Source organism: Maylandia zebra, linkage group LG14, assembly GCF_041146795.1.
Source record: "Maylandia zebra isolate NMK-2024a linkage group LG14, Mzebra_GT3a, whole genome shotgun sequence".
Taxonomy (NCBI): Eukaryota; Metazoa; Chordata; class Actinopteri; order Cichliformes; family Cichlidae; genus Maylandia; species Maylandia zebra.
Window position 1 is genome coordinate 39,513,172 of NC_135180.1, and position 24,796 is coordinate 39,537,967.

The following is a 24,796-nucleotide window of genomic DNA, read 5'->3' on the forward strand; positions in this document are numbered from 1 at the left end:
TTTAAAGTCTTGCTTATAAAATTTTAAATGTCCTGTCTCCCATTTACCTGGCAGACCTTCTATATATACCCCACCGTCTCTGAGATCAGCTGGCCACTCACTCCTTGGTGTCCCTGTGCTGAGACCAGCGATCGAGCTGCTGATCGTACTCTAGAATCTAGCTAGCACTACAGAAGAAGAGGTATAAAATGCAGTGTTTCTATCAGCTCAACAATCATCAGCAAACACACAAACTGTGTGTGTGCAGTTTGTCTCACAGTGTGTTGCAGCTAAAGGTCCAGCTGCTGATTTCAGGGGGAGAGAAAAGAAATAGAGCTAACTTCACTCACAGATGGAGAAACATAAGAATTAAACTTCAAATCTGAGCGAGCAGCGAGCACGCTGCCACAGAAACGTGACACTCACAGAGAAACCCCCAGATCCCCCCACTGACACGACCACTGTGGACAAACCTCCACCCGCCCCACTCCTGCTACACAGGTGACTATAGATTTAAGAGCAACAGGACTCAGAGCTGCTGAGTCTTTGATTTTATTTATTTCTGCTGTGTTTTACTTGCATCTGTTTGAAAGAGTGTAAACACAAAACATTATTTTATTTTATGTGCTGGAATATGCAGAAAATAGGTTTAAACACATATCTGCAAGTCAAAGACTTTTGAACATAATTTTATATTTGCTTAATGCAATGTGCATAAAAGTTAGAAGATTAAAACTAAAGAAACAAGTTTTAAAAACAGACTTTTTCATTTGATTCAGTTTCATATGATGGATTATGCAGAAAAATAGAATTGGGCTGAAAGGTCTGTTGCTTTATTGCGTATTCAGGTTGTGTATCATGTTTTTGAAAATTAACTAATTACTTTTGAAAATAAGTAATCAGTAAAGTAATGGGATTACTTTTTTGAAGAAGTAATCAGTAATTAGTTACTAATTACTTTTTTCAAGTAACTTGACCAACACTGGCTTGGATGCCCCCCCGACCCAGTGCAGGTGTTGGAGACAGAAGAACTCTTGGACAGTGTCTCCACCCCCACGCATGAAGCTGTGGAAGAACTGGAGCGCTCCTTCAGTCAAAGACTGCTGCGTACACAGAGGAGCGTTATGGCCCATTCCTCCCAGCAGCTGTTAGACTTTATAACCATCACTGCTATATCTAAATTATATCTAAATTGCTATACTATCCATAGACTACTACTACTACTACTACTACTACTAATAATAATAATAATTAAAGCTGCAAGCAGCGTTATGAGGGCCCTCGCACCCCCGGCACGTCGAGCCACTGCCAACACCTCAAACCGGCACGTCCGATGTGATGTCACATTGATGGATTTCATGCTTTTAATCACCAGCTAACATTTCATCTTATTCAACCAGGATTATAGTCATGCCACTAGGTGGCGCTCTAACCATTATTGACAAATAGCATAACAAACATTTCCAAGCTCGAGTCTCATCACACCTGCGACCTTTGGGAGAGATTGGACATTGTGTTTTTTAGTGACAGCAGATTACTGCTTTTTGCGAGTGATTGAAACTCTACGTGCCGCCATGACCACCCCGTTTCCCTGAACGGAAAAAGCTTCGCAATTTAACATCACAAAGGTCTTTAGATTCTACACCCTGAAGAATGCTTCAATATGATGAAATCCCTTGGAGGAGTTCGTCAAAGTATGAGGCCTGAAAAGGGGGGAAAATGTCATCAAAATTACACATTAATTTTAAAATGGCTGACTTCCTGTTGGATTTGGGATATTGCTCCAAGAGACTTTTTTGTACATCTTGATATCTTACACAAGCTTACCAAGTGTCAGACTCATAGATGAAACACAGAGCAGGGGCTGATGTTTTGAAATATTGTAGGGGGCGCTGTGGAGCCATTTCGCGCTATTCAATGAAAATGATCACATGCCAACAAAGCGTTCATCCATTTGGAGGTGTGTGCCAAATTTCAAGCCTCTATAAACTTTCCAAGCCCCTCAAAAGCCACTTCATCTTTCATGGTGAACCGCGTTACCACCAGGGTGCGCCGTTCAGTTTAAAGTCACAATTTTTGCACTGAAGCATCACGAGGGACTGATGTTGATATTCACCGCTTTTGAGGTGGCCACGATGAACCTGTGAAAATCAGTACAACAAAATTAAAGCCATGACATTTCCTGTTGCCACTAGGTGGCGCTGTCCGTATTTCCGACAATGGGCACATCAATCTGTTCAGGGCGGGTCTGACATCATGCCTGTAAAGTCTGGTACTGATCAGACTGGATTTCATTGAGTTATACTAATTTGTTTCTTCATGGCGTGACATCAAAGTTCGCCATGCTGCTGGGGTCACACCCTTTCGTGAAAAGTCACAGTTTTCACTGTAACCCAAGACCAACTCCTTAAGGCTTTCCTGGAGAAATTTGAGGCTGCAGATGTCACCCATCACTATACTGTACCCCAAAGTGTAAAACATGACATTTCCTGTTCCCACTAGGTGGCGCTGTCCCTGGTGTCAAATATGGCAGTTGAAATATGTTCAGGGGTGGAGCCTTATCATATGTGTTCACTTTGGTCAAGGTCAGAAAATGTATGACAAAATGAGAGGCAATAAGATTTTCATGGCGAGTCATCGAAATTCGCCATGGCGCCACGGCCTCATAGTATTGTGAAAACTCAAAAGCTCCGCAATTTAACATGGCACAAGGGTGTAGTTGACACTGACCAAATATGAAGGTTATGAAATCAAACCCCAAGGAGGAGTTCGTTAAAGTTCGAGGCATGGAAATGGCAAAATTTGAGCCAAAATGTCACCTTCTCTTCCAAATGGCGGACTTCCTGTTGGGTTTGCGTCAATGGGCCCACAGACTTTTTTGTTCGTCTTGGCATGATACATATGTGTGCCAAATTTCATACATGTAGCTCAAACGATGTGGTCGTAGGGCTGCATTTAACAAGGCATAGGTGGCGCTCTAGAGCCATTTCCCAGTGCTCATATGTAAAACCATTAAAATACAAAATTTTTCACCAGACCTGGCATGTGTGCAAAATTTCATGAGTTTTTGAGCATGTTTAGGCCCTCAAAAAGGCCCTTGTTTCGCCTGAATAATAATAATAATAATAATAATAATAATAATAATAATAATAATAAGAAACGGAGCAGATACAATAGGGCCTTCGCACTCTCGGTGCTCGGGCCCTAATGATGACGATAGCGACGCTACGGATTGTTGATTGGCTGGTTTGGCGACGTTAGGCGGGATTTCTACGCCTCCGCTGTCCATTGGCTAGTTCTCTGCTTTGTGGGCGGGGCTTGGTTTGAACCGGAGTCCCGCCGCAGACAAAAGTGTCAGGTTTCCTGTAGCGACAGTTTATACGACGCAGGCGGCTGTCAGCAGTTCATCACCCGCGGAGAAGCTCTCTTTGTGGGAGGTTTATGTACCCACGCTGCGGCGTTTAGACTGATATCAGCCCGAGTATTTCTATTAACTTTGTCAAAGTGTCAAGTACCTCTGCTGTCATGGCAGAGGGAGCGGACTGCGGTTCGGCCAAGCCCGCGAAGAGGAAGCAACCGGCCGGGAGGAAGAGCAGACAGAGCCAGGGGAAGAGGAGCTCCAGCAGCCGGGTACAGCCTCAGCTAACAGGCTAACTGCTAGCGTCACAGTCCCGTTAGCTGTGAGAGTTTTAGCGAGGAGCTCGGGTTAGCTTACAGCCAGTATCAAAAGCACCTGAGAGGCCTGGAGGCTAAGAGCCTGTTTGTTATTACGGAAGTGAGAAGTCTGAATGTGCGGAGTTTAAATCGCTGCGAAGTTACAGCAGCTACAGCCACAGGCTAAAGTTTAGACAACAGACCGAGGGAGAGGCTGTCTCCTCCTCACACGGACTCCATGCTGAAGGAGAGTGAACACAAACTCTCTTAAAAGTTTATTTTAGGCACAGATTCATGTAAACAGCGTGCTCTGATCCCACAGCAGCTGATTCCTAATGTTCCTGACATCAGTTTCAATCTGCTGAAAACAAGTTTCACTTAGATGACTCCGGTTTTAGTTGTCTCTGTGTTTTTGTGTGCACTGTTGTTCTGTGTGAGCTGGAGGCCTCTGCTTATATCACTGGAAACGACCTGTGTGCACGGTGGGACTGTTAAATCATGAGATTTTTAAATGGACTTGTGTGTGTTATTGTTTCAGGTCTGTTTGGAGAAAGTCTTGGGTATCAGCACAGCCAGCAGCAGTGGTTTGACCTCTGACCCCAACACAGGACTCATTGCCTACCCTGCAGGGTAAGTCCCGCCTCCTTTAAGCCACCAGAGCTCTGTGCAGTATAGTAGGATTCGTGGTTCAGGGAGTAAACTTCAGGGTTTAACCCAAGGTTTGGGTTGGGTTGGTCATGAGTGATGGAGAGTATGTTGGGCAGGTTGAAGGCTGAGCTGCCGGACGGTTCAGACCAGTGAGGTCAAACCTCAGTAATGAGCAGTTTTTACTGCTGTCAGCAGCCGGTTGAGAGATGGAAGGAAACCTCTGAGGTCAGTGAAACAAAGAGGCTGTTACCGCACCCACAGTCTTCCTCACGCCGATCACAGATTCGGTGTGAGCAGTCTCAGTCAGCCACAGCAGACGTCGGGATGTTTCTGGTGGAGCCGCTGTGTCTCTGACACACAGTGAGCAGCAGCAGAGCGTCCTTAAAATCAGACTTCAGACACTCAAACGGTCTGAGAGAGATCTGATTGGTCAGGATGTGTCCATCTACACCTGTTGATCTAGAACATGACCCAGCTCGTTAGGTATGCAGCATCAGTTACCATGGTGACCTGCCTTCATCAGACTGTAAACTCACAGTTAAACCTGAAGTTATCTGCATAAGTTATCAAAGAGCTGACCTCAGATCAGTGTCAAATATTAGTCAGGTTGTTTCTTCACTGACGCTGCGCTGCCCTCTGATCTGAAATCACACATTTCAAATCATCTTGAGTGTGGCAGACGGGTGACGAGCTCTCTGCAGGTATGCTGATGTCACACGTACTGCCATGTGGGCCAAAGTCAGCTTGATGGTGTTTTCATTCAATAGTCCACAGGGCTCGCAAAATTTCAAAATCCCTGGTAGCCCTTCGGGCAGGGACTCTTCAGTTTTTGGTAGCCCAAAATAAATTTAAGTAGCCCGAATAAAAAAGAGCAATTTTTTGATTGATGTTTTGTTTCCGTTACAATATTATACATTAAAGTATAATATTGTGTGTGTTGCAACTTCTTATCTTGTGCGTGTTTTTTATTTTGACAGCGAATGCGCACCTGCGGACCACTTATGTGCAGCCCTGGTTATTTAGCTCATCATATTGCAGCCACAGAAATTATTTTGTCCATGAAACCATAAAGCTGCACTTTCTTTTTGCCTTATAGTCTGATTTGTCATAACTTCTCCGTTTTGTGGTAAGCTTTTCTTTGGCTGTCACTTCTTCACCCTGACCTGTCTTATTTGGCTCAGCAGAACTGAAATATATATCCTCAACCTCTCACATGTTTAAGCTGCGGGAGATTTCACTTGTCATGTTTGCATAGTAAGCTAACGATTAATAAGACGATGTCAGAGGAATTGGTGCACAAATTATCATCACTCACAGATCAGTGCTGTCGCTCTCTATACACAGTTCGCACGATTGCAAAGTGAAAGCAAAAAAACAAGCGCAAATTCAAACACGATTTCGGCGGGCTAGCGATTTTGCGAGCCCTGGTCCAGCTTGTGCTTGCTTTATCTGATCTAAAGCATTGATCTTTCCTGGGTTATCTATAGGAAGTATTGATTCTTTAGACCAACTTTAATTCTTCTTTTCTGCGGCGGGTTGAAAGCACTAATCGGGCTGAATAAACGGGGACCGGGAGAACCGGGGCCGTATACCAGCTGATGAATGTGCAGGAACACTTAGCGCTTCTTGTAACGCACACGTTAGCTGAAAGCAGCAGACGTGTCCACAGCGACCCGCCGCCAACAGAGTAAAAGGAGCACGAAGCAGCCGGAGCTCAGACTGTAAACTGATGAAACTACAGCTGTTTGTAACGGTCCTCTGGTTGACTTCAAATTTAAGGCTGTTAACGGGTCAACATACTAACAACTACAGTCACGGGGACTCTGACTCCGTGTCACCGAGTCGACTTTATTTGTCTTTGTGGTGTTTAGTTGCTTCAGTGTTTGACGCTCCAGGACTGCACGACTGTGTGAGGCAGAAAAGGAGGATGGAGCTGTGCTCGCTGCTGGCCGGTGGCGCCGATCGGCCTGCGTTTGTTTTCTCGCAGTGTTCCTGCTCCACATCTGCCTGGTGGACCCGGGCGATGGCGCTGGCAGCAGATGGTGTTCACCCCAGTGAACCTGTTTGTGTGTTGCAGGTGTGTCGTCGTGCTGCTTCACCCGAAGAAGAACAAACAGAGTCACATCATCAGCGCCTCCAGGTACGCCGACCCTGAGCTCGGGGCGGACCCTCGAGGTCAGGTGATCTTTGGGCGTGTTGCTCAGGACAGAAGTGTTGACCTGTGTTGTGTATTTCAGGAAACCCTTCAGCGCGTTGGCGTTCTCTCACGATGGGAAGCACCTGGTCACCGGTGAGGTAAGAACCTACACGACTGACTCTGCCCACCCTACCTCCCCCTAACATGACGACACCGTGCAGGTAACTCGGGCGTGCAGCCGGTGAAGCTCCCGGGGTTCACGGTGACGAGCACGTCGAGGCATTCCCAAGCCAGCCAGGAGATGTCCTGGGAGTGCCTGGCAGGAGCGGGCCCTGGGCGTCCTGGTTCTCATGTAGAGGAGTTGTTCTCAGCACAAAACACGAGCACACGTAGATACTAGGGGTGCAACGATACACAAAATTCACGGTTCGATATTTTTTCGATACAAAAAAATGTTCATGCCTTTTTAATTTGTCATTTATTAAAATTATAAATATATATTTTAACTCAAAAGTACAGTTTTTAAATTTAACCCTAACCCTTGTGCGTGTTTTTTATTTTGACAGCGAATGCGCACCTGCGGACCACTTATGTGCAGCCCTGGTTATTTAGCTCGTCATATTGCAGCCACAGAAATTCTTTTGTCCATGAAACCATAAAGCTGCACTTTCTTTTTGCCTTATAGTCTGATTTGTCATAACTTCTCCGTTTTGTGGTAAGCTTTTCTTTGGCTGTCACTTCTTCACCCTGACCTGTCTTATTTGGCTCAGCAGAACTGAAATATATATCCTCAACCTCTCACATGTTTAAGCTGCGGGAGATTTCACTTGTCATGTTTGCATAGTAAGCTAACGATTAATAAGACGATATCAGAGGAATTTGTGCGCAAATTATCATCACTCACAGATCAGTGCTGTCGCTCTCTATACACAGTTCGCACGATTGCAAAGTGAAAGCAAAAAAACAAGCGCAAATTCAAACGCGACTTCAATATGTCACATATTGACAGTGGCTCACCGATGCCAATGACATAATTACCCAGCTACATTTCTGAAAGAATGCAAAAGCATTGACATATATTTTTCCTTCCTACAATAGCCCGACGGGCAGGGCAGAGATAGATTTTGGTAGCCCGACTGAAAAAATCGCTAGCTCCGGGACGTCGGGCTAGCGATATTGCGAGCCCTGTATCTGATTGAGGAATCACTCATCTTTGGAAAAGAGAGTTTATTACAGAGAAATGTCTCTTTCCAAAATAAAAGCTATACTATCCGCTTCTTCTGGGCTATATTCTCAGCAGCATAAGGAGAATCATGTGCTAACAGCTGTCTAAATGACTCGGCTAAAGTTAGTAGCATGCTTGTTGTTTTTGTCTTTGCACTAGGATGATGTCGGCGTAAATGTGCAGTCATATTTGTTATGTTCCCACTAGTGCTTTCAGGTTAATCTCGTTGAAATGACCTTAACGCCACAACACGGCAAATCTCCGTTAACGAGCTACCGCCGATCGCCCCGTGCATGGGGCTAGACGGCCAACACGTTAACGAGCTAACTGCGCTAACACACTAGCTCCCACCCATGTAATTGAGCATTGCATGGCACATTCAACATACTGTTTTACTTTAGTCCATGACTGCTTACCTTCAGGGTCATACGTCACATGAAAACCAAAATAATTCCAAACGCCAGATCTGAATGAGAGTGGGGGAGGTCCATGTTGTAAGGAGAGCTTAACTTCTGTCTCGCTAGCTTGCCCTGCGCTCTTCCTTCTGACTATGCTGTCTGTGTGGAGCGCTCAGTGGATCTGCGCTGGACAGTGCAGCCTAGGCGGAGTAGTCGAACACAGATTCACTGAGCGCTCCACACAGACAGCATCGTCAGAAGGAAAATTGATCAAATAAATTACAAATGTTGTATTGTTCGATACATATGCGTACCGAACCGAAAGCACTGTATCGAACGGTTCAATATCGATACGAGTATCGTTGCACCCCTAGTAGATACTCGTGCAGAGGAAGCAGAGAAATGAGCCTCCTCCTCACAGAAGGTTATCTGTCAGGAACAAACACGCGTCACACTCGTTACCTGTTCTTCTCTCTCAGAGCGGTCACATGCCCTGCGTGCGGGTCTGGGAGCTAGATGGAGGTCAGGTGGCCGAGGTTCAGTGTCACAAGTACGGCATTTCCTGCGTGGCGTTCTCCACCAACAGCTCCTACATCGTCTCTGTGGGATACCAGCACGACATGACTGTGAGCGTGTGGGACTGGAAGGTGAGCGCACACACACACACACACACACACACACACACACACACACACACACACTGCTCACCTGGTCATGAACCAAAGCAGCCACCAGAGGGCAGAGTGGAGCTGTGCAGGGTGTAAGAATCCACACCAGTCACTCGCTGACTCTGTGGCTGCGATGAAGTAACGTTTGTGACGGCCGCCGTTCTCTTGCTTTTCAGAAAGGCTCCATCATCGCCTCCAACAAAGTGTCGAGCCGCGTGTTCGCCGTCTCCTTCTCCCAGGACAGCAGCTACTTCGTCACCGCGGGAAACCGCCACGTCAAGTTCTGGTACCTGGACGCCTCCAAAGAACGACGGGTACCTGCCTGACATCCCGTCGGCCGAACACGGCTGCTCTCGCCTTCATCTGAAGTCACTGCTCACCTGATTTCTCCTTCCGCACAGGTGAACAGCACGGTGCCTTTGATTGGCCGCTCGGGGTTACTAGGCGACCACAAGAACAGCGTGTTCTGCGGGGTGGCGTGCGGGCGGGGCCGCACAGCGTCCAACACCTACTGCATCACCACCTCTGGCCTGCTGTGTCTGTTCAACAGCAGCCGACACCTGGAGGCCTGGGTCAACCTGAAGGTCGGCAAGCTCCGCCCACATCTCACCTGAATATGTGCACCTGTGTGATTAGATATAATACTAAAATACTACCAAATATACTGTCAGTGCTGCTAATTATGTCTGTAATGAGCAAACATGAGGAATCTAATCTTAGAACCAATCAGAAAGACCTCTGAGCGCGAGTCATGTGACAGGAAGCGTTCTCATAAACGACAGCTTTGAAGCGCGGTCCTAAAGTCGCACAGTTAAAAGGCGGGTATATTTGATATCATACATGACTGAAGCTGACCGAGGTCTGACGGCGCCCGGACGCTCCTCTCTGAGCCGCTCTTCTCCTTCACAGACGTCGTCGGCGAGCTGTCTGGCAGTCAGCGAGAGCTTCGTTTTTTGCGGCTGCGCCGATGGCGTCGTCCGAGTGTTCGGCCCGTCCAACCTGCAGTATGTCACCACGCTGCACCGGCCGCACCGCCTGGGAGTCGACCTCGCTCAGAGCGGGTACGGATACTGCAAACGAAGCCAACGGTGTACAGCAGAACTCTGCTGATCGCTCACTCTGTTCCACAGAAGCCTGCTACCTGCCAGCCCAGGTGCTCAGTACCCAGACACACTGGCTCTGACCTTTGACCCCGCTGCCAGACACCTGACCTGCGTGTACAACGACCACAGCCTGTATGTGTGGGACGTCAAGGACGTGAGGAACGCCAGGAAGCTGTACTCTGCTCTGTACCACAGCGGCTGTGTTTGGAGCGTCGAGGTCGGTGTAGTACTACAAGAAATACTGTAAGAAGTACTGCTAGAAATATTCCCATAAATACTAACCAGAATCGCAGGGATACTGCTGTAAGTACTACTCACAGAGACAGATGTATTTATATAGCTCTTTACATATCCAGTCACACACACATTCACACACTGGTGATGGCAGCTACATTGTAGCCACAGCCACCCTGGGGCGCACTGACAGAGGCGAGGCAACACTACTGTTGTGGAAGTACTGCTAGTAGATCCAACAATACTGAGAGGCAAAAAACTGCTAGTTATGTTCCTTCAGTATATGAAATAATACTCCTGAAACTACTACGAAGTACACTGCCTGTACAGCCAGAGGTACAGGACTGTTTCCAGAATACTACGATGGAAATCACACACGAGCATTACTGCACATACTGCTGAGATACTGCCAGGAAAGCCAGCAGCACCACAGTTGTTACTAGAACCATTACTGCATCTGTTACTGACCATGAGGCGCATTAAGCGAAACAAAGCAGGCAGATAAGTCAAACTTTACTCAGCTCAGTCTTCTTGCTTCTCCACTTCTGTGCCGTTGATTCGGTGAGAGCAGTTTGAAGTACTCTGGGTCTCGTCGTACTTTGTTCAGGTGTACCCGGAGCTGCCGGAGCCGGCCTGCCTGCCTCCGTCATCCTTCCTCACCTGCTCGTCCGATAACACCATCAGACTGTGGCACTCCGACCCCCCCGGCACGCACACAAACCTCTACAGCAACGTGAGGCAGTGACAAAACCAAATTACACTCTGTGTTTGTCCGTCTCTGACGACTTCCTGTCTGCTCCCAGGACCTGCTGAGGATCTTGTACATGGGGGAAAACACGCAGCACCTGCAGGCAGAGGGGGAGGCAGCGGGAGCTGACGGGAAGGCGGGGATCAAAGTGCTCTGCATCAGCCCGGACGGACGGCACCTGGCGGCCGGAGACCGCTGCGGAAACCTGCGGTGAGAACCGAGCGCGCTCGGTTAGCTCGGCTCACGCGGACGAGGTCGGCTGACTCGTTTCTGTTTCTGTGTTCAGGATCTTTGGGCTGCAGTTCCTGGATGAGCTGGTGAAGATCGAGGCTCACGACTCGGAGGTGCTGTGTCTGGAGTTCTCCCCGGTCTCCACAGGTAGGATGTCCCGGCACACGCGGCGAGTGTTCTACACGCCATCGTTCTGCTCAAACGTTTAAATCTGAAAGCATCAGTTGGTAGGGCTGCTCGATTATGGCAAAAATGATAATCACGATTATTTTCACTGAAATTGAGATCACGATTATTTGACGATATTTATTTAACCCTTTAAGACCTACTATAGAACCAAGTCCACCAGAGCTTATATTATTTTTTTACATGCTGTAGTGCCATTTGTGGGAGCATTTCAAGTTGCTATACATCAATACAACTGTTATAGCCCATATTTTAATAATATGTATGCATTAAGTCCATAGTAATTACATAAATTGCAAAAAAGTGCAATAAACTACAAAAAAATTGAAAATCGCTTTTGTTTTGTTTACATATATTTCTACTTGGAGAAGTTTAAGAGGTTTATCCCTCAAAACTTTAAATACAATAAAGTTGCAAAAAATAGTTTACAACAACAGGAAATTTATTTTGAGTGTCTTCATAGTTTTATTTTGGAGATACAGCAATTTTTATATACTGCAGGAAAAACAAAAAACAATCCTATGATGCAAATTTGCAAAGAAAACAGCAGGTGCATCATTTCACTGTGGGAAGTGTTACGAACAGCTGATAGGAACGGCGAAGCGTGTTTCTGGAATATTATGTTTTTGTTCCTGCAAGCGCTTTTTATGCAATTTTTGCAAAGCTATATGTGGAAGGAAACCGTGACCGAGGACAAGCTGATGGCATAAGATGTAAGTACAACTCCTCCGGTTTCATATGCAAAACAAATTATTGCGCTAGCTTACACGGTTCAGGTTCTACAGGGATTTAAAAATAGTTACACAACACGGAGCGTGCTGCTCTGACCGGCTTTAAAGGGTTAACAATGACTTTAAAAAATAATATAAAATAGTGTGCAACACCACTGAAGTTTTTTTACCTCTCTTTTCAACCAACGGCAGTCACTCTCCAAATAACTTCTGCTTAGCTTTCCGAGCTTCCCTCGGGTCCTCTTAATCAGCGGTCTCCAACCTTTTTTGCGCCACGGACGGTTTATGCCCGACAATATTTTCACGGACCGGCCTTTAAGGTGTCGCGGATAAATGAGGGAGGGGCTAATAATCGGCTCAGTCATTTTTAATGATCGTTGAAAGCCCAGATCGTAATCGTGATTAAAATTCGATTAATTGAGCAGCCCTATCAGTCGGTGAGGACGTGAAGATGCAGATCAGCAGCGCCTCAGAGTAATCCAAACCTGTCTACGACTCCGCCCATCAGAGACCCTCAGCCCTGCTGGCTGGGCGTGGTTCTGCAGGGGTGGGCTTGAGTGTGGGGCGGCTCCTGAGTGACGACGCGATTTGTGGCGTTTCAGGTGTGAAGCTGTTGGCGTCGGCCAGCAGAGACCGACTCATCCACGTCTTCGACCTGGAGAGGAACTACAGCCTGGAGCAGACCCTGAATGACCACTCGGCCTCCATCACCGCCGTCAAGTTCACAGGTACCCCAGCTCCGCCCACACGACGCCGCCCTTCATCCCATACGCACCTGTGTCGTGTTCTCCCAGCGATGTCACTTTGTTACCTGTGCTGCAGGTGAGAGCCCGGAGGTTCGACTCGTGAGCTGTGGAGCCGACAAGAGCATCTACTTCCAGACAGCTGAGCAGGTGAGGCTCCCTCGTGCACGCCTGCAGATGATCCACTTTCTGATTGGTCGATTTCTGTTCTGTTTCTGCAAAGTCTGATTTTTTTTGGTTAAACTCCTGACTGGTTTTATTTACCTGCTGATTGGTGCCGCCGTCCGTTTCCCATGATTCCGTGCTCCGGGACGACTCGTCGTGGTCCAGACTTCGGAGGGCCTGCAGTTCTCCAGGAGTCACCACGTGGTGGAGAAGACGACTCTGTACGACATGGACCTGGACTCGAGCCGGACGCACGTCGCCGTCGCCTGTCAGGACCGAAACGTCAGGTGAGAAACTCTGCGCGTGGTCACAGCTGCTGGAAACGTGTCGTTAAGAGCAGGTTTGTGGCTGCGCAGCTCGTTCAGAGGCCGCGAGGCGACGCGGCCTGTTAATCACGTGGGCAGATATCAGCTGATAAAGTCGAGTAAAGATGATTCTGATTCCTCCTTGAAGGTAATCTGGAGAACGGGGCAGGCGTTGAGGGAAGGTTACTTCCGTGAGACGGCACCTTCAGTTTCATTCAAACATTTAAACCGCGACCGGTTGGATCCCTTAATTCTCACCCCAACCAATCGCAGCAGATGGCCCCGCCCCTCCCTGAGCCTGGTTCTGCCGGAGGTTTCTTCCTGTTAAACAGAGTTTTTCCTTCCCACTGTCACCAAAGTGCTGCTCATAGGGGGTCATGTGATTGTTTGGTTTCTCTGTATGTGTTATTGTAGGGTCGACCTTGAACAAGTCACCTGACAGCTCCTAATGTTGTCGTGTAAAGACAGTGGGGGGGGTGGGACTCCATCAGTCAGATGAATCCTTAATGAGCAGCGCTTGGCAACTGTGGGGACGAAGAACTGCCCTGAGACAGGGGGGCACTGAGGGAGGGGTCAGGAAATGAGATTGGATGGTTTTACTAAAGCTTTGGTCACTCGAGCTCTTCGTTCAGAGCCCAGTCCCTCAGTAGCACGTGACCTATAACCCCGTGTGGACAGTTTTGCCCCTTGCAAAATGGAGAAGATGAATTTCCTGTACGTGAAAGCGACGTAGCCTCGGTATCTTATGGAGATTGACAGCACGACCTTTCTGACGTTAGAATAAAAACGGCGTGTTTTATCGCTGCGGGTCCAGCTGTTGAGTCTGCAGAAGCAGAGGCTCGTAGCCCTGCAGCTTCCTGTCGGGGCAGCTCTTCCATCACTCGCTGTCATCATCGCTCCTCTCTAATCCTGGACGCACTCGACGGCGCGTGTTTGGCTCTGATCTTTGTTTTGTTGGTGTTTGTTGAACATCATCAGAGGCTGAGGTGTGTTACTGATGCGTGTCCCGGTGCCATCAGAGCACCGCTGTAGTGCACACGAAGCTACGGGTTCAAAACTGTCTGTGCGTGTCTGTGTGTGTGTCTGTGTGTGTGTCTGTGTGTGTGTCTGTGTGTGTGTCTGTGCGTGTGTCTGTGTGCGTGCGTGTGTCTGTGTGCGTGCGTGTGTCTGTGCGTCTGTGTGTCTGTGCGTCTGTGTGTGTGTCTGTGCGTCTGTGTGTGTGTCTGTGTGTGTGTCTGTGTGTGTCTGTGTGTGTGTCTGTGTGTGTCTGTGTGTGTGTCTGTGCGTCTGTGCGTGTGTGTGTGTCTGTGCGTCTGTGTGTGTGTCTGTGTGTGTCTGTGTGTGTGTCTGTGCGTCTGTGTGTGTGTGTGTGTCTGTGTGTGTCTGTGTGCGTGTGTCTGTGTGCGTGTGTCTGTGTGTGTCTGTGTGTGTCTGTGTGCGTGCGTCTGTGCGTGCGTCTGTGCGTGCGTCTGTGTGTCTGTGCGCGTGTGTGTGTCTGTGCGTGTGTGTGTGTGTGCGTCTGTGTGTGTGTGTGCGTCTGTGTGTGTGTGTGCGTCTGTGTGTGTGTGTGCGTCTGTGTGTGTGTGTGTGTGTCTGTGCGTGTGTGTGTGTGTGTGCGTCTGTGTGTGTGTGTGTGTGCGTCTGTGTGTGTGTGTGTGTGTCTGTGTGTGTGTGTCTGTGTGTGTGTGTCTGTGTGTGTGTGTGTGTGTGTGTGTGTGTGTCTGTGCGTCTGTGTGTGCGTGTCTGTGCGTCTGTGTGTGCGTGTCTGTGCGTCTGTGTGTGTGTGTCTGTGTGTGTGTGTGTGTGTGTGTCTGTGCGTCTGTGTGTGCGTGTCTGTGCGTCTGTGTGTGTGTGTGTGTGTGTGCGTCTGTGTGTCTGTGCGTCTGTGTGTGCGTCTGTGTGTGCGTCTGTGTCAGGGTCTACAACGTGGAAACAGGAAAACTGAAGAAGTGTCTGAAAGGCTCGTCCAGCGATGAGGGGGCCCTGTTGAAGGTGAGGGGGCGGGGTTAATGATTGCGGGTTATGGTGTGTCTTGTGGAAACGGCTGAAACGATGTGTCTCAATCGGAGCTGCAGGTTCAGATGGATCCGTCGGGCTCCTTCTTCGCCACCAGCTGCTCGGACAAAAACATCACCATCTTTGACTACGGGTCAGGAGAGTGCGTCGCCACCCTGTTCGGCCATTCAGGTGAGCGAATCCCCGAGCTTCACGCGCGTGTCTTTGAGGAGTTTAAACTGTCAGCTAAACGTGTCTGTGCTGCGCTGTCTCCTCAGAGCTGGTCACCTGTATCAGGTTCAGTCAGGACTGCAGACACCTGATCACGGTGTCAGGAGACAGGTGAGCTCAGCGGTCAGACGACGCGCTGCTCAGACCGATGTGCAGGAAAGCGTTGACCGACTCTTTGCTTTGTGTAGCTGTGTGTTTGTGTGGCGGCTGGACGCTCAGATGACCAGCACCATGAGGAAGAGGCGGGGCGTCAGGCTGACCGCTGCACCTGAAACCCACAAAAAGCCGAACATTAGGTAAGTCAGATGCGATGGGACGCTGCAGAAGGTGCAGCAGATGTTGGGGTTAATTCACGTTCTGCTTCATGGCGTTTTTCAGGAGGGAGACCTTCATCACGGTGCCCTCCTCCCAGCTGCCTCAGATGGAGGAGGAGGAGGAGGAGCGGAGGACTCCCTGCAGGCTGGACCCGTGTCCTGGTGAGGACGAGTTCACTGAGAGCGGTTTGTCCAGTCCGGTGAAGCAAACAGCTGAGCTCTTTGTTGTGTTTACACGGTGATACTTTGTGCAGGCAGCTGTGGTACTGACGCACATCAACGGTGTATCGCAGACACAGAATAAATAGTCTGTGCAAAAACAGCATCAGTACAGCGCTGTGAGGCTCCTCACAGGGCAGCAGTACAAATACGTCTCCTCCCCTCGCCGCCGCATGTCGTGCCCTAATGAGACAGCAGCTGTTACAGCGCCCCTTCAGGGACAAACGGGAGAGGCCAGTGAGGGCCATGGTAAACCACACAGAAGAAACTTACACTGCAAGTCTGCGTCCATGTGCACACACAGGAAGTAGCAGCTGGGCGCCCTCGCCGCACATTCTCCTTTGATGCAGATGAGCTGCAGGTCGGACATCCTCCTCCTGAAATCAGTGATAAGCTCTTTGGTGTTGGAGGTGTAAAGGACACCACACCTCCACCGTCAGACCTCCTCCCTGTATGCAGTCTCATTGGGACTGGAGATGAGGCCCACCACGCCGGTGTCGTTGTACTGACAGGTGTGAGATGAGTACAGTAGAGGGCTTGGCACACAGCCCTGTGGCGAGCTGATATCAAGGCGGGGGGCTGTGGAAAGATGGGGACCCACTCTGACTTTCTGCACACAGACAGAAAGTCTCTGATCCAGCAGCAGGTGGTGAGAGGAAGCATCGTGCAGAGCTGAAGCCAGCAAAGAGCAGCCTAGCACTGCGCCCCTGTTCTTCTTGTTGGGCGAGGTTCGTGTGGAGCGCTGTAACAATGGGGGCGGGACACGATGATGCTCGCCTCGCGCTCCTGCACCGGGTGAGCAGAGCTGCTGCACGCTTTGAGGTGGACAAACTGTTCTGCTACTCTGCAAGCACAGCCTCTGACGTCGTGCTGTTGCTGGCCTTCAAGTGGGTGCAGACCCTCCCACACCTGCTGTGTATGGTTGTCACTGTAGTGGGCCTCAGTCCTCCCCTTATCCTCAGCATCTCTGCTGCCTGTCAGGTCAAGTCTGAAACTGAAAGCGTAAAACCTGAGACGGTCCAAACATTGGTGCAGATCCCACATCGGTCAGGGGATTCCTGATGACACGTGCGCCGGCTCGCTACTTCCTGCTGTGAGTCATATCCTCTTTTACTCGCTGAAAGCTGCAGGAGCTGAAAGCGCTCCCTCGGGCTCAGACAGGAGTTCACAGCTTCAGACGTTAGACTGAGCCCTGCCAGGCCGGAGGAAGCATCTGTGCTAAACTTCCAGTGTTTCTGTGAATCAGCCAGAACCAGAACGATGAGTCTTTTCTGTCCTGACTTGTTTGTTTCAGACGCTCCGCTGCTTCAGACCAACGGGAAGCTCCCCCTGTGGTTCAAGAAGCTGGTCAGTCTCCGCCCTCTAACCCTCAGCTCATCAATCTGCTCGCAGATAATGATCAACCACACTATAGACTGTGTGTGTGTGTGTGTTCGTTCAGCAAGGACAGGGCGGAGCCTCCTCCACCATCCAGTCGGAGAGCGAGCCTCGTCAAGTGCGCAGTCGGTGGGCGGAGCAGATGAACCCTTTGACCTTCTGCTCCAACTTCTCTCCGAGTCTCAACAAGAGCCAGGGGGAGGAGGATGAGGAGGAGGAGGAAGAAGAGGAGGGTTTCCACCCTCAGAGTCTGGAGTATCTGCTGGAGGATGAGGAGAAAGAGGTAAGGACCAGGCTGCCGGATCAATGAATATTAATATTGATTATTTTTTTTGACTGTAAATCGCAACCATTACAATCTGTGATGGTGGTGGGTGTGGCTTCTTCATGTCGAGATGGCCAAAGCTTGAAGTTTGAGTAATTGGTTAATGAGGTTGTGGTGGCTGAAATGTGGGCGGAGTCTGACTGACTGATGTTCAGGTGGTGCAGACAGCAGGTGGAGAGCAGAACAACTTCATCCTGTATCCTAGCAACACCACGGTCACCCCTGAAAGGTGAGGGTTACACCTGACGACGATGATGATGCTGCTGTTTTCATGAAGTCTGTTTTTGAAACGCTCCGATGTTTGTCTTCAGCGAGTTTGAGGTGGAGGGTGTTCCCGTTCCACAGCAGTCACTGAGCCAGCTGGAGGTCAGAGGTCAAGGGGAGGAGCCTGTGTGGCAGACTCAGCTGAGTCCAGACTCCGCCTGTTCTGAGGGATCAGCAGGAAGTCTGGAGCAGCAGCATGATCCAGGTCAGAGTTTAACCCTTTACAGGAAGCTCAAAACAGAGCCTCACTCCCCCAGGGGTGAGTTTCAAAATAAAAGCCCACAGAACAATATCAGATTAAAATCAATCAATCAATAAATCAATTAATATCAGGTTAAAATAGGAAAAGTTCCCACTTAGATACACTAAATGACTGGAATCCTTAGATGCTAGCTTTTCAAAATAAAAGTCCCTCAGGTTAAAGAATGCTTTAGTGTCGGCTTTACATGATAAAATCCTTCACTTGGTTAGAAATTGTTCAACATGTTTAAGCCTAGTATCGAGGGGTTTTCACAATAAAGGAACTCACTGAAGTAAAGTGCCTCATCAGTTTAGAAGGACGCTTTAAATTGATTAGTTTTATTCATATTTTAAGAATAAAAGCATCCAATCTGTTACAGCAAGTTAACTGGACAATCAAACCTTTCAAAATAAGTGATAAGAGGCGCACCTTCCTCTGTTTCCCATCACGAGTCATCACAAGCTCCGCCCTTTCTGTTTCAGACACAGACTCCCTGAGTCAGGGCAGCTCAGTGGGCAGTTTGGGTTTGGAGGACGACGAGGACAGAAACTCTCTGAAGAACCACTTTGAGACTCTGGCCTCCGGTCTGAGCGAAGGTAAACACCAACATCTTCATCATTGCCATCCTCTGACAGTTACTGAGCTGCTAACATGACCTTTGACCTTCCAGAGAAGTTTGACACAGACCTGAAGACTCTGCAGCCTCCAGATGAAAAGCACTTCCTGAACCCCCGACTCAGCATCTCCACCCGCTTCCTGTCCCGCTTCCAGGACAGAATCAGGTCAGCTTACCCACAATCCACAGTGAAGCCGTGACCTTTGACCTGCAGGGTCACTGCAGGCTTGCAGGTACCGCTCGCCTCCGTCACTTCTGACTCCTACGTGACTTTGTGTCCATCTTGTCTCTGCTGCTGTTTCAGGGCGAGCCGAGCTCCGCCTCCCGTCTCCATCCCGACTAGGATCTCTGAGGAGAGCAACATCAGCACCACATCGGTAAATGCACACAAGCCTGTAATGCAGGGGGCGTGTCCACATGAGGAGTGGCGCCTCCGCTCAGCGCTTCTCTTGGATTTCAAACCGAGGCAAACGCCTCATTCCAAATTTTCCTTTCAGTTACAAAACAAATTCATTTTACAGCATTTTCAGGCAACAAATAATGACACGGCACAGTCGACAGTTAGTTTACATGCATGTGGGCGTTTCCAGAGCCCCGCCTCCAACTTGATGCTACAAGAATGCAGCATGAGCTGTGGACACGACCTCTGACCTGTCGGGGCGCGCCTGAGAGCGGCCATGGCTGAGGTTTGTAACGTTGAAGAGGAAACTTGTTTTTCAGGTGAACTCCGAGTCGAGCAGCGACGTCTCATCAGCCGGGCGGACTGGGGGAGAGAACGGGGGAGGAGCAGCGGGAGGAGGAGGTGAGTTTCCTGTCAAAGCTTGAGAAGCATCAGCTGTCGCAGCAGCTCGGTCACATTCTGCGTTTCTGGCTCGATGACTCAGGGAAGGCGACGGCACGCGCTCATCGCTTTGCTCCCAAACAGCTGATTGGTCCTTGCAGTCGCCATGTTTCAGGAAGCAGCTTCAACAAACTGACAGCTGTGAGTAATGACAGGGTTCACCATGGCGACGGCCAATTAAGGAGCAGTGGATGAAGACTCGGATCTGAATCATTCATACAGTCGTTTTACTGAACTTAATGAAATTTGGTAAAATAACCTGACAGGGTCTCACTACAGATGTGGACTCCTGACATTTCAGTGGAAAAATGGAAGAAATCAAAGACATAATTTCATCTTATTGTTCTAATTAAACTTAAGATTTGACAAAATCCGTCTTTAAGACCAAATTTTCAGGTTTATTAGTTTCTGTTTGGATAACATGAAGTTACATTTCTTATTGGAACAAAGAGTAGAACAGACAACAGCTGGCACATCTGCATAAAAGTACAGAAAAGTGATGCTGAGCCCCCAGGAGAGACTGCCCTCTGGTGGTAATTTGGTGCAGTGCAGTCATGACCTCAGTTCATCTACAGTCTAATAGAAAGAGGCGTTTTGTTTTTATTTCTAAAAGCAGTGTTGCCACCTTCTCGTATCGCCCAAAGCCGCTCTTAAGGCTCGTGCTGCGGCGTCCTCAGATGAGGTTTAGAGTCTCAGCTCGTCCGACTTGGAGGTTTGTGGTTGAGCAGGATGTGAGTGTACATCAGATAATGTGTGCACGTTTGCCGCCGATGTTCTCTGACGCTTCCTCTTTGCTCCGCTTTAGTGAGGACGGTCCTGCAGACACACACAGGCGATGCAGAGACGTGAGCTGTGTGAAAGGCAGGCAGAGGTTGATTACAGATTGCAGTTTAGTCTCCAGTCTGAAAATGAAAAGAGCCGGACGTGATGGTTTGAGTTTTGATGCTGCAAAGGTCTTTTTATTTTGTGTTTAATCTAAACTTGTTAAGTTCAGAATAACATTTTTAAAACCACAGGTTTTGTTTCCTAATATGAAAAATGTGAATTAAAAGCAAAGTTAGCTGAAGATCACTGTCACCGCGCCGCGGTCCGATCTGGAGGTGAAGCTGGAAATAATAATGGATGATGTTTAATCAGGTTAGTAATCAAGATTAAAACTGCAAGGATGTGATGGAGAGCTCGGCTGGAGCTGAGCAGCGCCGCGTTCAGTGTTCAGTGCGGTCGCTGCAGCGCCGCGCCGGAGCTCCGTGTTTCTGTCTTCACTCATTTGTTTGATAAAAGTTAACACACTTGTGGTTAAGCAGAGGAAGCACACTCGCACACACGTCACACACTTCCTGTGCTGTAACAGTTAAACAGCTTAAGAGAAGCGACAGAGGCTCCAGGACGTCTCTCTGAGGGACTCCATGTGTTTGTGTGCTCACAGCGAGCTGCCGACAATCAGCCCTCCATAGAAGAGCTTCCTGCAAAATTTCCCATCAGCCCCATCGCCATGGCACACCCCGCAGAAGAAACACGGCGCTGGTCGTCCTGTGCAGAAAGACGTTAGGAGGTGTGTCTGTACGCCGCTGCGGGCACCCGGGTGTTTGTGTGGCGTCTTCCGATTTATTTATTTATTTATTTATTTATTTTGTGCAGCAAATCATGGTTGTGGTGGTGGGAATGTTTAGGGGTCAAAGGTCACAGACGGTGTGTTCACATGAGGTTGTATCTGAAGCCTGGCTGTAACTGTCCTTATCAGTAATCTTCACAGAATCGGGTGACTGTGAAACGATCTTCTCTGAACGGCGCTCAGGGACACCACTTCCTGCTCTGATCGCAGCTCGCTTACATTCTGCTCTCTTCTAACCAATCAGACGTGACCTCCAGGACCATCACGGCCCAAAACAGCTGCAGCGAGGAGGCGGCGGACCAACCGTCGGCTTTTCGGCTCAGATACCTGGGAACCACAGCCAACTCCAGGGCCAAACTGAGCCGGGACTCTCCGGGTTCCACCTCCTCGCCCTCCTCCACGCCCACGCTGGAGGAGAACAAAGAGAACCTCCCCTCTCCAGCAGAGTGCCAGCCTCCAGCCTCCACCCTGCTCTCTGCTAGACAGGACAGCAAACCTGACAACCACCAGGACCAGACCAGCAGGTACCCCCCGGTCCCCCCCACACCAGCTGGGCTTTCCTGTCTTTACTGAACATTTTCCATCAGCCCTGGTTTAAGGTGACTCATTTCTCACACATGTAAAGCAGAGGCGAGGACTCGCAGGAGACGAGCTCTAAAATCGCTTCATTTCACAGTTATTACCACATGAATAAAGACTTCTAGAAGTCTTATAACACTCTCAGCTAGTCCTTTGTTGTTGTTGTACAATGAAACACGTGTCAGATGTGTTCAGACGTAGGACAAAGGCACACATGGCCTGAGTGATGAGGGTCACGCAGACCATGGCTCAGGTGGGTGTGGGGGGAAGCAGCTGTTAGTGAGGCTGCTGGTGTGGGACTGACCTGAGGCACTGATCAGAGGGCGGCGGGTGAGATGCTCTCACTGAACGTCGGTGAGAGCATCCGTTTTGTTTTTTATTGGTTTCTTTATGATAAAAATGGGAATTATCAACCTCGACAAACCCTCTGTCAGCCTGCAGGTGTGGACCACGCCCACTCAGGTGATTTCACAGCTCATAGTTGACAGGTGTAATATCAGCAGCACAGAGGAGACTCTAATCCAGACCCCTGTGGCAACACCCACCACCTGTGAGGTCATCACCTGCCCTGCCTCCATGAAGGAAGAAGCTCGAAGACCAGCTGATCCAGGTAACACACACACACACACAGGTGATGGCAGCTACATCGTAGCCACAGCTGCGACGCACTGACAGAGGTTACTTTCCTGGTATGAACGCGTCCTTTGACCGTCAGTCTTTTCTCCAGAAGCCGTTCGACTCGTCCATGTGGGCAGCTGCAAATTTCTGTCGAGCTTGCGAGTGTTAATGCCAGAGCGGGGGCTTGTTTCTGGGTCAGCACCCTCTCGGTCCATGATGGATGTTTTACATCATCATGAACATCCTAACCAGTTTCATCCCATCTGAGGGTGACCGTTTCGATGTTCTTCCAGATCTTGGCATTGAAACATCAGAATAACTTGCAGCTGTTCAGAAATGACTCCTAAAGACCTTCCTAACTTGTGTAAATCTGCAGTTGTCCTTCTTAGACCTTCACAATGTTCCCTGGACTTTCTCACTGTTCTGAGTATTGGTCAGTCCCAGAAGTGCCGTCACACAAATCCTTTGTAAGCTGCACCAGTTGTAGTCTGAGCTTTGTCCAGTTAAAATACTTGGGCACCATTCATTGGTCTGACCGTATGTAAATGCTTTGAAAGCTGTATACTGTACAGTCATTTCAGCCTCACGTTTATGCTCCTGGCTGGAAACTTCTGACACAAATATATTTTCTTCCTGATATTGTTACATTTACAGTAATTTTTTCTTTCTTTTTTTTACCCTTTTATCTTTTCTCCTCATATCTTTATGTAACTCATATCTGACCTGTACACCTGCTGCTCTGATGCTTCGTCTTTTTCTGGTCTCATTTAAAGATGTTTCTTTATCAGCTGATTTGCTGCTCTCTGCCCCGCCCACCTCGTCCTCCTCCCCTCTGGTGGAAAGGCTCCGCCCCACTCTCACAGGTAAAGGTAATTTTCTGTAAAGTTGTGATGATGATGATGCTGCTTGGATCGCTGTGTAGCGCCACAGAGGCCATAGCTGCCGTGATGTCACCTGCTGATTTCAAGATGCCGCCCTTTCACCATGACGGGGGGCTGATCTTACTGTGAAACCAAAAGCTCATTGACTAATACTTTGTGATTGACAGACCGTTAGCCAATGAGCATGCCCTGGATAATCCTGACAAAACGCACGACTACAATTCTGAAATTAGTTACTGAACCACAAAGTCGTCAATGGTTTTTTCCCAGAACTGTCCGTTGCATCGCCCTCTGCTGGCTGTTAGAAAGAATACAGCGTATTGTAACGACGCCATGCTTGTGCTTCAGGCTGTAAGAACAGATGTTTGTGTGCAGGTTCGGGAGGAGACGAAGAGTCGGTGAGCGTGCAGTGTCTGCAGATCGCCGCCGAGCTAAGGGCGACGGCGAGACGAGCTGTCCATCTTTACCAGAAGGTTTCTTCTTCACACATTGTTATTAGGATATCAACACTGATGTGAATCGTCACTTTTCTTTGAATCATCATATTTCTTTTTCTTCTTTTGTTGTTTTTCTGAATCGCTGAACGATAATCAAATGTAAAGCGTCACGCAGGCGTTTGTGTTTGTTCGTTAGTGTCCGCCTCACGTTTTCTTTGTTGTTTGTGTTGCAGCTCGGCGCAACGCTCGCTGGCTCGCAGCGACGTCTCCAGGTGTCGTCAGCGATGCTGGAGGCGTTTGACGTAGTTCGCTCTGACATGCAGGAGGTGCTGCGGGAGTCGGGTGGCAGCGTCCCCTGCGGTCAGCTGGAGGACCGCAGGACGGCGTCTCTGCTGGAGACGTACTCTGAGCGGCTGCTGCAGATGGTGGAGGAGAAAATGAAGCGTGTGTGAGCCGATGGTGGATTTGAAATCAGTATTAAACTGTGTGCACCTTGTGTCTGTGTGTGTCTGAGTGTGAATCACTGTCTGTAAATACTTCATGTTTCCTAATAAACGCTGTTTTTACTTTAACTGTGGTCACTGTTTCAATTCGATGGGAATACGAAACTTTATTCATACAGAACCTTTTACAAACAGGTCAGAAATGAACATGAAGGCAAAGGGATGTGAAGATTGATGACATCACATCAAAAAACCATGAGAGCGAGGCGGCCGGCGGGGGGGCGATGCAGCCAGGAGACCTCAGTGAAAACCTTAGAATCATTCAGAGTAGGCAGGAAGTGGGCGCTGCCTACCAGAGCGCTCCTGGTGCTGAGGCCAGAGCTCATCAGTTCTCTGGATTCAGCATGGTTGATGTGAGCCCGGGCCCCTGCAGCAGGCTCCTCCTAATACCTGAACTTCCGTTCTGCACGTGCAGCCCCAGGCTGCCCTGAGACCAGGTAGGACTGAGTCACAGAGCAGCAGCTGGCTGCAGTGACGTAAAACTTTAAAAGCCTTAGAAAAGGGTGCTGACGTCATATCGAGCGGGACTACAAACACACCGGTAGGGCATGTTTGTAGTTCCTTAAGAGCAGAGCGGGCGGTGATTGG

General features: G+C 49.0%; 1 protein-coding gene across 2 annotated transcripts; it reads left to right on the plus strand.

The window, feature by feature from the left end:
• Positions 1-3,314: 3,314 nt before the first annotated feature.
• wdr62 (WD repeat domain 62) lies at positions 3,315-24,277 on the plus strand. 2 transcript variants are annotated; one of them, XM_076873527.1, is made up of 34 exons: positions 3,315-3,609; positions 4,172-4,263; positions 6,359-6,421; positions 6,519-6,576; positions 8,521-8,688; positions 8,886-9,023; positions 9,111-9,293; positions 9,619-9,770; positions 9,843-10,029; positions 10,654-10,779; positions 10,850-11,004; positions 11,081-11,172; positions 12,545-12,670; positions 12,765-12,835; positions 13,016-13,137; positions 15,072-15,147; positions 15,231-15,342; positions 15,429-15,492; positions 15,570-15,677; positions 15,760-15,857; positions 17,209-17,261; positions 17,356-17,574; positions 17,772-17,845; positions 17,928-18,085; positions 18,604-18,717; positions 18,792-18,903; positions 19,042-19,114; positions 19,458-19,539; positions 21,005-21,130; positions 21,435-21,714; positions 22,204-22,379; positions 23,161-23,250; positions 23,644-23,741; positions 23,939-24,277. In XM_076873527.1, exons 1-34 carry the CDS (start codon positions 3,505-3,507, stop codon positions 24,155-24,157), a joined length of 4,170 nt encoding a protein of 1,389 aa, XP_076729642.1. In that variant the 5' UTR covers positions 3,315-3,504; the 3' UTR covers positions 24,158-24,277. The 2 variants fall into 2 exon arrangements, with proteins under 2 accessions (XP_076729642.1, XP_076729641.1); XM_076873526.1 differs by having other exon boundaries at positions 3,316-3,609; positions 9,840-10,029.
• The last annotated feature ends 519 nt before the right edge of the window (positions 24,278-24,796 follow it).

Excerpts from the sequence above, each read along its gene's own strand:
- wdr62 (XM_076873526.1), top strand. The coding sequence starts at position 3,505 with ATGGCAGAGGGAGCGGACTGCGGTTCGGCCAAGCCCGCGAAGAGGAAG. Across the intron at positions 3,610-4,171 it reads AGAGGAGCTCCAGCAGCCGG|GTCTGTTTGGAGAAAGTCTT; the intron begins GTACAGCCTCAG and ends TTATTGTTTCAG. Across the intron at positions 10,780-10,849 it reads ACACAAACCTCTACAGCAAC|GACCTGCTGAGGATCTTGTA; the intron begins GTGAGGCAGTGA and ends GTCTGCTCCCAG.